This window comes from Coturnix japonica, chromosome 6, assembly GCF_001577835.2.
Source record: "Coturnix japonica isolate 7356 chromosome 6, Coturnix japonica 2.1, whole genome shotgun sequence".
NCBI classification, from domain to species: domain Eukaryota; kingdom Metazoa; phylum Chordata; class Aves; order Galliformes; family Phasianidae; genus Coturnix; species Coturnix japonica.
In genome coordinates this window covers 10,993,478-11,010,689 of record NC_029521.1, presented here as the reverse complement: position 1 = coordinate 11,010,689, position 17,212 = coordinate 10,993,478, and the positions used below count along the sequence as shown (strand labels likewise).

The window sequence follows — 17,212 nt, the reverse complement described above, 5'->3', positions numbered from 1 at the left end:
TATCTGCTTGTTTGGGCCGGACAGAGGTTTCGGATGAGGTAACAGCTTCTTCCTAAAAGGTGTTACATAAATTATGTATCAAAGATACAACCTGCATTTAACTAGACTGACAAAGAATAATAAACAAGTGAAGGAAAGAACAGTAGCTACTTTAGAATTCACATACAAGATACAGACACCCTAGGAAAGAGATACGTTAAGGAAAATAATGTACAAAACTTGGGGAAAAAAAATAACAAAGTTGGTATAATTTATGCCAGTTCTGTAGTGACTGTAATACTTTCCTCTGTTCCCTTCAAGTCTGCTAAGATTTACATGGCCTATCTACGATTCTACAAGAAATGGAAGATGATTTTCTCCAGATTTCAGATAATAGCTACATCATCACTTCCTTACTTCTGCAAATTTCAGCACCACCATGGACTGAATGCAGCCTCTGTTTTGATTAGAAATGTATCAGTTATACTGAGAGAAAACAGTAGTCTCTTTCCTGCTAGCCAAGGTATGGTACCGCCATTCCAACAGTCATGATACACATCAAAGAACTTCAAAAACTATTAAAAAAACATCTTGCTGACAGAAGAATCTCCCATTATATAAACAGGCTACAAAAGCACAGCTATACATAAGAATTTCTTTAGAAGCAGATTCCTGACATATCATGTGACATTTATCTTAAACTATAGTGAAGCTTCAGATTTACTTGTTCATATGTGCCTCAATGCATTTGCTGAACCTCACTTGGTTAAAATAGAAAGGCAGTCACTATGCCAAAGGGAGATGTCCTGTGAACTGCTCTTAGATGGGAGTCTCATTTCATGCATCTTACACAAAGCTTTTGAAAAAGGAGTGCATTAACACAAAACACGAACGATATCTGAACAGGATATAAAGAGACTGTTCTCACAAGTGTCTCATCAATAAACATCATAAAAGACTTGCGTCAAGAAACAGTACTCCATCTACCAGCGCACACAAACCCTAGTAAATAATGAAAACATAAATAGCAGCGCAATAAGGAAGACAAGCAGGGAGTACAAATGATATCACTGAAACAAAAAGCAGCAAGGTTACAGGTACAAATTGAGAGCAGTTTCTTCTATGGGAATTGTGAATACCTTTCTGCTACAAGAGAGATTAGTACCTGGGTGAAGGTTAAATGCATAGCTTCATTCCTTTCTTGAGACACAGGCTGTTTGCAAAGAGTCACTCTGGAAAAATAAGCTGAATTTATTTTCAGTGGAAGTAATTGCACATCTCAAATTGTGTGAATGTGGTCATCAAAATTCAAGGAGCTTTTGTTTCTGCAGTGTAACTCACTTCAAAATGCCTGCTCTTGAATGAGTGTATCCACAGTCCATTTTGGTTTGAGCAATCCATATTAAATTCACATGACTAGGTCAAACATCTTTGGTGCCTCTACACAGACAGGCAGAGAGTGAAAAACGAGAAAGAAGATGCACCAGAAAAGAAATTACAACAACAAAAAAAGAGTAAGATAAGACTACAAAGATCATTTTATGTTTTTTTCTACAATCAAAGCCTGCCCCTAAAGACATCAATTCAGCCAATGCAATAGAGGACGATTCTTCAGTTCACTCAACAAATGCACAGATGACATCTGCATAAAAAAGCTAAAATACATGTGAGACAAGAAAACATTAAGAACCTGAGTTAAAGAATTGGAATCTATTTCAGCAATGTTCCTCAAGCACACACATTTTTTTGTTTTTTTAATTAGAAGCAAACATCCATATAAGAAATGCAACCATGTAACTTACAATAGCCGAAGCATAACCATAATCAGTTGTGATGGAAACTCCAGACTACATGCTCTCATCTTGACCTTCGAATCAATATGTTTCTCTCTAGCTGTAATCAATGCACACATATCAGGAGAGCAGTGACTTTGCAGGCAATGTCAGTAACTGTAGGCATTCTCACATCCCTGGTGTTGACGAGCTCCACAAGTCAAGACTGCGTTTAAGACTATGACACACCAGCAGCCTGGCCAGCCAGTACCTCTTTCCTAGAGGCAAAGAGTTTTGCACTGTAGTTCCATGTGGACACCTCATTTTCAAGCAGTGAAGAGGGCACTGTAATGTTGACCTTTTTCCAAGTAAATCTTCCCTTTTTCACTTTAGAAAAGGGCCTGCAGTTTGTTCGTGTCAGAGCACTATTAGCCCAACTGAGTGCAGAAGATGTTGTTTCAGAAGGCTGTGCTAGCAAAGTGCACTTAACTGGCAGCTCTGTAGTGGGGGGCTTGCCTTTCCGTATCCTACACAGTGCTGCAGACAGATTAGAAGGATGGATAGAATGCAATGGAGAAAACCATCTAAAATATATCCTGAGAAAGCTAGGAAAATCTGTAATGGAAACAGAGTGGCCACTTCAGATTGGCTTATCAGACTGCCAAAAGAGCGAGCAAATGCTTTGTAGGCACTCATATGCAAGTCTTAATAAACAAAACAAACAAACAATAGAGAACTCCATTAGTGTTTTGTCTTCCAGAAGCTCAAGCCCAAACAACATGGAAAAGGCTTGGTGGAAGTACATTTTAGCAGCCATGATCTTTCAGAAAGTAGAGTTACCCATGACAGCTAGGAATAAAATAAATAAATAAAACTGTATTATTTTTACTGCACAGATTTTCCTTAGTGCCAGCTTTTCAGAGGTGCTCAGGACCCCCTTTTGTCATTAATGAAAAGGGTGGCATATTGTTGTTTAGTACTTGAGGGAAATGAAGGCTGTAATTTCACTGTAATTCAGCCTTCCTGAAAAACTAGGGCTACCCAAGAGGCTGCATAACAATGACTAATCCTCTGGTATGAAGCAGTATAAGATTAGAACAAACTCCATTAAACTAAAAACACTAATGTCGTCCAGACTCTTATCCTTTAAATTCCTCTTTATTCTACAAGCTTACAGAAGGAAATGCAAGCAGTCAAATTGAGAAACTGAGCAACTGTGAGAAGGGATTTATGTCCATCGCTGCCCTTCATCAGGTTAATACTGACTGACCCTTCCTCCAACTCTGGCTGGAGTCCACAGCAATATTCATTATGTGAACTGTTATAAACTCAGCTTTACTTCAAAAAAGGGCTAAACTGATCTTTCAACAGTCTGAACAACAATAACAAGTAGCAGCAAGCTTTGCCTTTGGGCTGCCTTCAATGCAGTGCCACTAGAGCTCAAAGTTCTTTCTGGAAGACCAGAAGAAATGAGAAAAGAATGATGCAAGAAGAAAACTGGAGAAATTCTGATTCTGAGATATTGAAATGTTATTTCCTGTACTAATTATTTGTCTCAGTGAGTACAATGAAATTTGCACTCCTTACATAGTATTCTATAGTATACTTCTGTTAAGATACATACTTACACTGACGTACCTCACTGCTGTAAGGCATAATTTAGAGTACCACACTATTTCTTTAAAAATCATCCAATTTCTTAAAAAACAGTCTTCATTTCATTGCATCTCATCTTCCTACTTGTAAAAGAGGACAAAGATGTTGAGCTGCATAAAAAGGACTCCTCTTCTGGGACAGAACACAGGAGCCAAAGGCATTGAAAAACCAGCATGTGGCCAATTCCAGCCAGCAAACCTGGCGGGGCCTCTTGCAGATCACATCACTGCTCAAGGGTTTGTTTTTGCTGTTTTCCCCTGGGTAGTAGCAGCTAATCACTCACCCTCTCCTGTCCTGTTCTCTTTCCATATTCCTAGGCTTGATACAGCTGTAAAATCCAGGTTATCTAACAGTTTTAATGTTTCTCTGTGGTCTCAAAGCAAATGTGAGGGAGGTAAAGTTAGCAAAGGGGAATCCAAAGCCTCTAGCAGGGTGAGGAGCGATAAGCAAGAAACCCAGCCAGCGTCTCAGTCCCTGAAAAACAGCAACTTGAAACATCCAGGGAAAACACACTGCAGGCAGTGCTGGACCACAGCCATGCTTCGCACTGTGCCAGAGCAGGGCTGTGTTCCTCGTGCCCTTTGATGGTAGGAGCTAGCATTGGAAACAGGGCACAGTTCACATCAAAACCTGTACTCAGAGGTGTCTGTAACTTGAATAAAGAAATTTAGAAGCAAAAGGTCATGGCTCAATGCATAGAGCGCAGAAGGAAAGCCATGTAGCAACTTCCAGTTAGGCACTAGGATAATCTGCATATGTCACATACAAGACAGCAACACATGGCAGAGCAGTTAGCTGACAAGTTAATGACTACACTGCTTACATTGGTAACTAAACAAAAGGTGCAAATCTGTATTTTTTTTTCCAAGTAAAGGGAACAAGTTGATAATTTTGGAACCTGGTACCCAAAAATGAGCACCTGTCAGGGGAAAAAAATATACTGTTATCACTGAATTCCAGACCTTTATACATTTAAAGCTCAAAGTTAACGTAACAGGATATTCATATTTCTCAAATGCCTGTGTTTTAGAGAGTTTTCTCCATATATTTGTGTTGAGTGTATCTTAGAGGATTGCAGAGAGCTTTGAATAAGTCCTAAAAGGAAAATGCTACTCAGGCTGCATATATGATTCCATAACAAGACATGCGTTGAATCTGTGAAAGCTTATACAACAGTGACTTCTGCTGTAAAGGACTTGTCAAACAAGCATATATGTTATTAAGGTTAAAGCTTCCTGGTACTGCTCTGATTACTCAAAATACTTAATATGCTTTAAATAGAACTTAACAATATGCTTCTGGCAGGAGTGTTCATAACATGAGAAGCCTTGGTTCCTGTTCTGTGCCTACAGTGAGGGGCAAAGTACCTTACTGTAGAGGGAAAAGAACAGGGATACAAAACAAAACAATACAACTATTATTTTTCAGGAAATTCCAAATGCTTCATTTTAAACATAAGTGGATTTGTGAGGACTTCTGCCTGATTCCAACATGCTTTACTGAGCCAAAAGAAAAGGCAGTTTTAGAGAACTTAATTATGTGTTTTAATTCTGTGAACATTTCAAGGTATTTCCTTCCACATTTAACTCTCCTTGCCTTTAAGGAAACAAAGAAAAAAAACCCTATAGAATAGAATAGAGCAATAACCATTGGAGTTTTTAGGAGTTACTGTAGTGCTGGTTTCATTAACTATTATTATTAAAAAAACAAACACTAACAAACAAACAAAGAGTGGTTTCAAGAAAGAGCTTTACCTATGAGAAAAGAGCCAATGAACCCTCACAGATCCTACTTCAGTTACTTATATTCTGGAAAACAATTACGAAACAAGAAAAGCCATCTGTTGCCCATAAATTACAGTTAAATGCCCATCGGAAAATATTTATTTAACAACTAAACAAAAGAACTGTCTGCAGCACACTGCTTAAAGCCAGTTTTCTTGCTCGTGTCTTTTGAATAGCTGGAAAATAACTCTGCGCAGGCTGAGCACATCGAGCTAGTCAGCACAAACCATCACAAAGGCTTTCCATTTTAAGTCATACCTTTTATAAGTATGACTTGACACCGAGCCAGTCAGCTTGATTCTCTCGTGCTTTTTGCATACTTTTGAGACTAGATTATTACTGTCCTGTCTCAACTAAAGGTTTATGTCCATACAAGGTTTAGTATGCCTTTGTTCATTTAGAGTGATTGTTACTAAGTAGCCCATATTAGGTGTTAAGAATTAACGCACAAGAAATGCTGTATTTACAAATAAGAAATATGCAGTGTTTTTCAATCTCTTCAGAATCCTCATCATTGTAACTCTGATTAATTGTGTATTACAGACTGCCACATACACTATTTTAAGATTCCGGTGCTTTGTTTTTCATGCTGTGTGTGAAAGCTGTTGACGTAGAGACATCACTAAGGTTGCAGATTCTCACTGCTAATCTTGCTAACACATTCCGTCTTAAGTAAGACATTTTCACAGAAGGCATATTTTTTATTTTATTAAATCTAAAGGTGACTGGTTCAGATTCTGATCATTAAAATTCTTCATGGTTTGAAAACAAACAAACAAACAACAATGAATAACCAAGTGAAGAATGTTGTCAGGCTTGTGACCTTGCAGATGACAGTTTAAAAGTCTGCCTCTCATCTTAGGAGAAAAAGTACAAATAGCTGTAAAATGAAGCATTGTAACTATAAAAATACACAATGTCAGATATCCTGCTTGATGTGCCAGCCTGTATAAAGGGACAGACTTTCAAATTTGAAAATAAAATTTGATAAAATGAAAGCCACCTCCCATGTATTATTATTTCTGTTGAAGATATACTTTTAGAAGCATTTTTTTTAGCTCCTGTATTTTTGGTGCTGGCTATATTAACATAATGGGAAAAGTAAGGCTTAGTCTCACACACAGCAGATTTATTTTTTTCATAATCAATACATTCTGACTACTACACAGACTAAATATCTCCAAACAAAACTTTTAATGATGAGTAATTATGTGGTATGGCTCAATTTTTGAATAGCTGCCTTGAGACACCTTTTATATTAAGTATCTGGCTTCTATCCCTGCCAAAAGTGAAAAGCTGCAAGGCCCTTCCAGATGTTGCAAGTGCAGACACTCCCAAATCACCATCCAGTACATTAAGCTGGGGGGAGGGGAGAAAGAATTTTTGGGGGGTGAAAAGATCAAGAAAACTGAAAATGAGAATTTAAAATTTTTCTGTGAAGAAAGAATATTTTCCTGCAAAGAATACCACAAGATAGATGAAACAGAATTCATCCCATTGCTGAAGTTGAATGCCTAACAAATCAAGCATTCAATTTTGAGCACCTTCAAAATTTTCGTTTACATTTTCCAAATCAAACTTTCAGACTCAAAACAGCTTTCTAAAGTAGTTGTAGCAAAAATCAAAGACAAGGCTATACTGAGAACCAGAACGCCGTATGTGTACATAATCCATCAGCCTCATCCAAAACAGTCTGACAGTTTTCTGTTTCACTTTGACCACAAAACTATAAATCAACGACTTACCTCTTTGAAGTACCACTGATTTCCAGAAAGTATTCTTGTTGTCTACCATATTTGCAGAGTTAAACAAAACAAACAAAAGAACATCCTTCACATATTCTAGTGGAAATCCCACAGGGGACAAGTTAGCTGACTCAACTTTTACTTTTCCTGAGGAAAAGGACACAGAACCATGACTACAGAACTACAATTTCACAGCATCAAGCAGGCCAATTCAATGGGTTAATGTCAGAACAATCCCTTATTTAAACAAACACATCTGACAAGTAGCAGAAGGCAAAAGAAAGACGAGATAAATCCTCTAAACAGATTTGTTTTGCATCTGGTATCCTTGAAAAGTTGTCTATGGATTAAAGACCTCCTTTAAGAATTCAGTGGTGAAGTAAGTCTGTTTCAAAGGCTCAAGGTGAGACTATGGCAGAGCTAGAAATTTTCTGTAAACAAAGCTTTCCTTGCTCCCATAAATTTCACCGCCTTGTGCCAGAAAGCAGCTCTGCTCCTCTACCAGTGTTAACTTTAATGCCTGTAAAACAGTATTTCCATTTGTTCATGTGGTAGTAAACCTGTTATTCCATTCAACCTATAAAAGGGAAGTGAAGAGCAGCAGGAATGAAGAACCGTCAAGAGACTTCATTGTAAGCTTGGCTAGCTTAATAAACAAAAGTTGAAAGTTCTCGGCATCACTCAGGCTGAGAAATTAAACTACAACAAGGACAAATAAGTACTGAGTTGCCACTGATGCATTTAGTTTGGACAACAGATTTCTAAAGCTAAGTTTGAAAGTTTCACTATCAAACTACTGAAAGGAAGAAAGAAAATGCCTTTCAGACTCTGGTTTAATTGCTCAAAAGGGGACATCTGTTTTGGAGTGGATCTCACCGCGGGTAAGAGAACTAAGAAGGATCTTAAGAGTCCCCAACTTTTAATGTCCAGCAATGGTTTGTTAAACTTTCTTTCCATCATATTGGATACTACTGACTAAATCTTCAAAAGCATTATCATACAGAGGGATCACAATAAAAATCGGGCTTTAGTGCAAGAACAGGTAGGGAAAGAAACAAGATGTGTGGAATTTTAGTGAATTCTAACATTTCAAACCTCTTCTTACAAACCGACCTTTTAACTTCATTAGCAACTTAAGTTATACCAAAAAGGTTAAAACTAGAATAACAACAGTTTATTTCTCCTGAAGGTCAAGCACCATTTGTGAATCTCTAATTTGTAGCAAGTCATTTCAGCTATACTTCTGCATACCTTAATAGCACTGTGCTACTACAGAACAAGAACAGTATAGAGGGAAGTACAAATTAATTCAAAACTTGCAGCCTCTATAAGCCATCAGAGGTGACAAAATCCTAAAGCAGGTGCGTGGACTTTCTCAAGTTGTCTTCTGTTGCTTACCAAGTCGTTTATCTTACGAATGTAGTGCTGACACTGCTGGAAACATGGGAAGGCATCGTTTTCAGACTTGGAAGCCTTGCTAAAACATTATCCAATACTGCAGGCTGCTAAATACTGAAGTGAATCAGATCATGAACAGTGAGCATAATAAGTGCCTAGAACCAAATCAGTAATTAATACACAACCACAGAGCATGCTTTATGAAACAAACTGACTTTACATAATGTTCTCAGATACTTCAGCATTAGATAACAGGGTGAGGAAGAGAGAGATTGTTACATCAGCAGGGGAAAAAAAAATCTTTGAGTTTAAATAAGTAGGGGAGCACTGCTAGAAGCAAGGCGTGAAACATGGAAACGGTGCAAATGGAAGAGCTGTGCTGCATGGAGACACACATACCCATCAGCAGTGAAACTAAAGCAAAGGGAAAGTGAATACACATCCAGTCATAAAAGAAGGGTCTGTTTTTTGATTTACCCATACCAGTGTTCTCCAATAAACCAGAAGTTCATTCTTATTCTGAGAAAAATTTCAAGGAGCACTTGCCAAAGCTGTCTGTCTACATATGCAAGCAGAAGTGAAGAAATAACAGAAAGGATAAATACAGCTGTAATTACTAGTCAGAAATCTCATTTTAGCAGCATTCTGCTCTACACAGTGCTCTCCTGGGAAGAAGAAAACTCATCAAAGTGCCAAGTTTTCCCCTAGAACAAAAAATATTTGCACACTCTTCTAAAGTACCAAGTGGACTCAAGAAGGGCTTAGACAGCCAAGGTACAGCATGAAGCCCTGGAAGGCACAGAACTGCTGCTGTGTCCTATAAGTCATCCAAGCACACTGAAGCCAAGACTCAAATAATCTTGCAAGGGTTAGCTCATGCAAAAACTTAAGCATTAGGAAGTATCAAATGGAGGAGATACAACTGTGGATTGAAGCCAGAGCAATCCATGCTTCCAAATTCAAGTGTTTCCTGGAGTCCAAATTCTGTGGCTCTACGGGAAACTCTGCTATGTTAGGTGGGGGCAGAGGGGAAAAGACATGTAATAGATTTTACAGTTTCACTTGAATTATTCTCTAGCTGTACAGTACTCACTCTAGCTCAAACTACAAAGTACCTCCCTGAAAAATGAATTCTAAATAATTGAAAAGTGAATCAGTCACAGCAGGTCTCAAAAGATCACACCATAATTGCAGCTATTAAAGACGCATTTTTTACTGCAGCATAAGACAGGAAATAAAAGCTGGGGTATTCACTTCACATTTGTAGCCAGAAGCTGTGCAGGGTCACACAGTTCAGCCAACCTCAGATAAAAACAATACACATTTGTAACTATGGGACCAACCTTAAGAGTTGCTGATGCCTTGCAGCACATGTCACCATTCTGGAGTTCCACTCCACGTATTTGGGTTTTTCAGAAATTGCACTACCTATGTTTGCATCACAAATCTACCTGTTACTAAAACAATGTAAGCAACTGACAGCTTTCAAATCATATCTTCAAAGTAGAACACAAACTTTTCTCTCACATGCAAACCTGTAATTTAACACCATCAATTCCACTGAAGCCATCCTCTCAACATTTTGAGAAAACCACAAGATTAAAATCATACTTAGAGCCTTTGCCCTTATTAGAATGAAACGAGATTTTCAGTCTGTTATTGCTTGTATTACCTTAACATCAGGCAAACTTCTAACCGAAACACTGAGGTTTGTCACAGGCTGACTATACTGTTTTAAACTGGGTTAACCAATGAGATGGTCTGAGGAAAGTAATTTTACCACTTGTAGACAAATCTGCACAGCAAAGCAAGAAACAAAAGTTCGGGGAAATGGGTTACTTTCTCTGCAGAGCAAAGTCACTGTTTCAAGAAATCTATCTGTCCCCTGCCTTCAGAGCAAGAGCATGGGGAAGATTATGTAAGAAAAGTCACTCACATTTGCATTGAAAAGACTTCAAAAGAAAAAAAAAAAGCCATTGCCTATCATAGTGAAGTAGTATTAGATATATTTTAAAGTGTTCAGCACTGAACAACTTGGTTTTGATCTTACAGAATTCATGGTTTTTTGTTGTTGTTGTTGCTATTGTTAAAAATGCAGTTCGCACCTTGATTAAGCTAAGAGTTCATTGTATTTGTTTTCAGAACTTTTAAGAGATCTTTTGGAAGTCAAGAGGGAGTCAAAATATTATGAAAGGCCAGTGCTGACATTTAGGAAGTGGGTTTTTTTTGTTTGTGTTTCGTCATTTTTTATTTGCTTACTGGCAGTAGTATTCTAGTCCTTAGAGATTCCCTCTATACAGTGAACGAGTGCAGGAAATAGTCATAAATCAATACACAGTATCTCTGAGAATGTTCACAACAACTGATGTTATTTCAAGATGCTGGGCACAGAAAATATCTGAGTCAACACACACAGAACATAATGTTCTGGTATTAAAATGTAGCAATGACTGAGAATTCAAAGTAACGTGAAATGACCAGGCTGCAAACTATAAAGATATTGGTGATTTGATTTAAAAAACTATATGCAGAGATCTACCCCTAAAAAACAAAAAATAAAAAATTGTTCACATTAAATAATTTCACACTTTACACATAGGAAAAAAAAAAACACAACAAAAAACTTATTGCTCCTTCGAGAAGCATGTGCTGCTGAGCAAAATTAATCACAAACTCATAATGAATGAGATCCACTAAAATCAAAGAATTTTAAGAGTATCTTTCTCGCTGTTATTACCATATGAAATGAACATAAAATATAAAAAAATCAAAACATTTTCAGTACTGAAAGGGCTACAAAATAACTTCCAGTATTTAGAATAGGATATAGGTTTTTTTAATTTGCAATATACTTTCTATGCACATTGTGCCACTTTCCCTCTCAGTCCGTCTCAGTCTTCATAAGCAAAATGGCATAGACCTAAGGACTACACTATGCATTCAGCACTACCACCAAGTCTGCCCTGCTGGATATTTCTATATTTCACAGCAATTTCTTTCATTTCCAAACCAGTGCACGTCTTTTTTTCCAGTGTCTGCGTGTTTCAAAAGAAACTGTCTATTGTGAACTGGAAGTGAAATCTTAAGAGATTACATGCAGCCTTACACATAATTCTGGAAAAGATCAGAAGACTGTACTTCAGCCACAGAAACATCCCTCTGAGATGCATCTAGGAAAGCTGGTCAAGACTGCTGAGCACAACGACTGGCATCTGCTGAAAAGGATCACAAAACAAATTCATCAGACACTGAAAAAGGACCCATGTCTGATGTAGAAGGGTTGGCAGCTGCCAGATGAAGTCTCTGTCTAGCAAACCCTTGCCCTACTATTCTGATCACTGCTTGCAGTGCAAAAGTTTGTAAGCAAGTAGATATATACTTGTCGATATACTAACAACAGATTACATAGGTGAGATGCTGTGTCTTCAGCCATTTTATGCCACAGTTTAGCCGTGGGAAATAAAGTTACAAGCAGAAGGAGACATACTGCAGATTTTGTCACCTAACTACATTACCTTTAAAGCATTGTCAGAACAGTCATGGAGCTATATTCTTATTTAAACACCTGGATAAAGTTCTTATTTTGAACAATGATCAAATCTAGGTCCATCATGTAGTATTATAAAATCAAATAGTGCGTCAGGCAACTCAATGAGAGATAAAGGAATCTTACTCATGCTTAACTAAGCCTTCATCTCTACTTCTTTGTGATCAGTAGGCATGCATGGTATGGCTCTTACTGACTGACCTGCCAAAACCTGCCTATCCTCGTTCAATTTGTCCTCTGTTAGAAGGTGGTGCTGCAGTGGTTTTGCTGGTGGCTTTTTTTGGAGGGAGTGTTTTTATTTTGTTTCTTGAAGAAATGTAGATAAGGTACATGGCCTGTCTCAAAATGGAAGGCCATTTGTAGGTATTCCGGTGGCTGACCATCTTCCAGTCTGGGTCCTGCTCAAGTTGATCATTTAGCATTTGAGAATAAAGCAACTGATGCAGAAAAATTTATGTACAACAATAACTCCTCTTGAACTTTCAGATAACTCAATTATCAGAACAAGTTGGTCTATCTGAAGCATAAAGACTGAGACACAGAATTCTACATACTTTTGAACTAAAAATAAGTGTTTTACCTTTCAGATTTTACCTGAACTTTGAGTAGGAACTCTCACGGATACAGTCTTAAAAGTGACAGTGATAGATTAATTCTCCCATTAAATCCTGCATTTGCAGGAAACAAACAGGAAACAAAACTTCTGTTTGAAATCCTGACATACCACTTGGTCAGAGAAAGTTAAAAATGTACTAACATAAAATCTCTTTTCTTGCCTTGCAGCTTTTTGAAGTCTTTGGCATTTAAGTGCACAAGGTTGGCAAAAGCACAAAACCAAAATTGGTTTCTCTCAAGATGGACACTTGAATTTATATACAACTTAAAGCAAAAAAAAATAAAGCAAAAAATAAAGCAAAAAATGTATTTTGAGACTCAACTAAGTCAAGTTATAGAAATTGACCTTTATTTAGTAATCAGTTTCTTTAACTTTTTTTTTGATACAAAGTGACATTTTTATTTTAGTACAGAAAAATCATGTCAGAACAGTACCTGTCTGTTTCAGTTGTACCACTGAAGTCTACTCTGACCTCAAACTTTAAAAAACAAAGAAACAAAAATGAAATAAATGAAAAATAACTGCTGTCCCTCACCATGACAAATACATGCATACCATCTTCTATTTAATTTATATATATACACACAGTATTACAACAATATAATATAACAGTAAATAAAATAATACTGTATATATATATATATATAGTATGTATTACAGTTCAAAAATACTCTCTCTATATAGTATGTAACTATATATAGTACTTTGAACTATAAAATAGCATCTGCAAAATGGAATTTAAATTTAGGACCAAATCTTTCTTTGAAGACCTGTGCAAGAAGAATCCCTTTTTTACTTATACAAGCTGCAAACAAACAAAACTGTAGGTTTTAGTGTGAAACCAGAAACCCCTACATAATGAAATGTTAGGAACAACGACTGAAAAGCAGTTCTACTCAAATTATATTTTAAAAACAATTAAAATACAGTACCCAAAAAACATGGCACAAGAGACAGAAGAGACAGGTACAAAACCTGTGTTAGGAACACAGAGTCAGAAGTGCAAAAAAACCAAAAAGGGAACTGATACAATGGAGTTTGGTACAATAAGTAAGTACTGCAATCAAAACTAAACGATCACTTACTTTTACAGTGAAAACATTAACAATTCAGTACCTTTCTAAAGGCTTTTCACCAAAGCCCTAAACCTGTGGCTGCTCTTAAATAAAAAAACCACCTATGTGAATGCTACACACTGAAATACAAAGCTTCAGAATTACCCTGCAAAATTGCACCAACATAAGCTTTCCATATTTACATTATCTGAAAGTGACAGAACACAGCATGCTAGGCCTAGCTTATGACTCTTGCCCACCTGTATTTATCCAGGCCCAACAACCAAAAGTTGTTATTACTCAGTACACAATAAGTTTGGATTGTTCAGTTATATTATGACACTTAAATATCAGATTCATGCATAAGACAAGAAACAATATCTTTGACAGACAAGTGTTAACATAATGCAAACAGTGGTCTGCCCTGTAAAGGAGTGTACTTCCATCTAAACTTTCTCCCAAGTCGTACCGTTAAAATCCCGTATTACCTGGCTGTCAAGTCACTGTGCTTAAAAATGGTAAAAACTGCAGGTAAGAGTCACATGCATAAACCATTCACTCATATTCAGAATTTCACTCTGTTTCGGAGAGTTACCTCATTTTGTGAAAGGACACAGAGTTACAAAACAAAACAAAAACAACAACAAAAAAAGACATTCAAGTAAACAGCAACAACCAAATACTTTTGAAAAGGTTTTTGTAAACTTGTTGTTCTACAGGGTTTTGCAGCATTGCTAAATTCATTATTTATGGACAAGTCCACACAGGTTGTACCCACATGCCAACCTGTCATGTGTACACGTACAGCGGAAGAGACAAGCTTAGTGAAGTGATCTACCCTTCTCAAATGCCTCGTTGGTTCTTCTTGTTTTCAGTGTTATCGTTCCCCTTCATGAAATAGAAATCACATCTTTATAAAGACAGAAATGGACAGAGTCCATTGAATAGAAAGTTAGTTGGTTATTTACACCTGTAAAGCAGTTTCACAGCAAAAATAAATCTACAGTGGGCCAGCTGGGATCCACAGGACTTTGTTTTGTTCTTGATCGACAGTTGTCATAATCTGAGTGCAAATGCTTGAAAGGGCTCCTCCCTGGACAATGCCTACAGAAAAAGATTTCCCCCCACCCAAAACAAAATAAATGAATTAGTCTGAAACAAACAGTTATGACTCAGTACAAAGAGCAGTCTTGGGCATTTTTATGGTGTTTATCAACAGATCAGAATTAATTTACTCAATTCAATATTTTCCAGATGCATGAGTATTATAACAGGGATAAGAATAAACAGAGCAAGGAGGTCAAATGTCAGTACACAGTCCCTTCTGCTAGCTGTTGAAATAGCCCAGGGAAGTAGTAGAATTGATGGCTATAATCAACCAAGACAACTGTACTATTTTCAGAGGCATCAGGTGGCAGTTTAAGTCTAAAAATGGTCAGAACATACTATACAATAACCCTTCTCTGTTCAGCACGCGGTGCTACAAGTTTTGAATTTATGTGGTAATACACATAGAGACTATAACTGTAGCAACTACGCAATATTTGCAAATATTAGAAACAAATTATGAGGCAGCTTACAGAAAGTACAGCTACATAAAACAGCTGTGGTTGCTACCTCTTGTTAGCAATTATATTCAAAGAACACAAGACCAACAGCAAGCAATTCCCTCAAGACTGATTCAAGAGGTAAACAAAGAACATCCTGCATTCTGCCCTTGCTGAAGATACCAGTTCTAAGAAGTAAAATGCCAACACTGACACAGGAGGGGAACATGTGGAAACCTAAAGACCTTTTACCTTTTTAGTGAGGAACTTCATGACTTGAGAAATACATGAGTAAAGCGTCTGGCCTAATATTAATTCTGGAAACATACAGAAGTCTACAGAGCTTGAGGTGTAATTTCCAGTTTCGAGAAGACAGAATTTAATCTTGTGTAAAAAAAAAATTAACTCTGCAGTATACACTGCAGGTATCAATGTCATATGAATTTGGATGCAGAATGCAGCAAAGAACAAAGCCTATGAAAGGTGATTAATGGCACTTAGGAACAACTTAGGTTACAAACTGTGCTTTTAATTTGGTGCAGGAAACAAAGCCAGCTCAAGTGATTCATTAGTTTAAAAAAAAAAAAAGTAAAGAAAAAAAAGACATCACTTAAAGTAGCCACAGAGTTTAGGTTGAAGAATATTCCATGTAGCTTCATGAAGAAGCTAATAGACCTAATATTTTTAACTACAGCCTTATCTTATACACCAAGTTATGATTTCAACAAGCTTACACATCAGTGCAGTTTCAACAGCAATTCTATCTGACTACCATCATCTGGAAAAGCTGATGACAGCTGGAGCCTGCTATGCTTGGTACTAGCAGAGGGAGGTCCCTCCCACAAGCCATGTGAGAAGGCACATGAAGTACCTTGTTTAAGTGAGTCCACTTTCACTATCAGAGTGAGATTACAATATAATGAATTGCCTTAATTAGCAGAAGATAATGTGTGATATCAGTCAGATTAACATTAGTCTTACCATTATATATCAAGGCAACTGACTGTTGAGTATGTGCAGCTTCTCATACACCATGATAGCCTACACTAAATGCATCCTCCCACCTTCCACTCCCCTGTGCTTGGCAGGTATATTTCAAAATACTTCTGTAAGAATCCCATTGTTTTGAGGGTGTGACATTGGGATTCTGTTTGGTTTGGGGGCTGCTTTATTTTTTTTTCTTCTTTTTAAATTGGGTTGCCATTCTCATTAAGATGGATAGGATTTCACCCTTACTCTTTCGAATGTATATTGAACCACAAGAAAATATACTCTGAAACAAGCACAGGCAATCTATGAACACAGCAGCATTTTCCTGGTAAAATATTAGCTTCAGTCCAAGCCTTGAGTTAAATATAGAAGTGTTAAAAAGGCCTCTGAAGTTGAATTATTTCAAATTACTTGAAATGAACTTTTTGTTCCTAGATTGTTTTTCTTTAAACACAACTACAGAAAAAAATTAATCCTCAATGTTATCAAATTATATTCACTGTACTTCTGGTAGTCTGGACTTGTAATAAAACATTCTCAGGTTCTCCTTCAAAAACAAAATCTGTAATCTTCTATAACCAAAACACATAAAAGCAAAGGACAATACTTATATCTCAAGATTTTCTCTCCCTGTAAAATTAAACATCAGAGCATGAGGTTGCCAAATATGGAAGTAGAACAAAAAAACCAAAACCCCACCCTTTGAATCAAACAAGGTATTTCAAACTACAGTGTAAAGTGAATAAGTTGCCACAGTGTTACTAGTGAAACATTGATTAAATACTAACCTGTAAAGTACTTGCTATACTCTTGTTCTATTTTTTGAGCTGTCTCAAACTGTTCTTTGGAATGTTTTTGTGTGACTTTGTCCCTCAGGAAGATCGGATCTTTTTGCTCTCTGCAAAAAAAAAGAAATAAAGGAAAAAAGAAACAGAAAGAAAAAGAAAATTTATTATTTTTTTAAATTTGACTTGAAGCACATAATTGCCTTTAGATTGGTGAATGTGAGAAACCAATTAATTTACAACTATAATGCTGTGAACAGACTGCCATCTACTGTGGTTCAGCGGTATCAACATGGGCATGAGAATTATTTCTGTTCTACAGATTTTTATTTGCTGTA

General features: G+C 36.9%; 1 protein-coding gene across 2 annotated transcripts in view; it reads right to left on the bottom strand.

The window, feature by feature from the left end:
* Nucleotides 1-12,823: 12,823 nt before the first annotated feature.
* DLG5 (discs large MAGUK scaffold protein 5) overlaps nucleotides 12,824-17,212 on the bottom strand; it is an 89,975-nt gene continuing 85,586 nt past the window's right edge. For both annotated transcript variants that reach the window (XM_015866802.2, XM_015866805.2), the window contains 2 exons: nucleotides 16,878-16,987; nucleotides 12,824-14,656 (listed from right to left, as the gene is read on the bottom strand). In XM_015866802.2, the coding sequence (XP_015722288.1) occupies nucleotides 14,553-14,656; nucleotides 16,878-16,987 (214 nt within the window). In that variant the 3' untranslated portion in view covers nucleotides 12,824-14,552. The remainder of the gene's footprint in view (nucleotides 14,657-16,877; nucleotides 16,988-17,212) is intronic.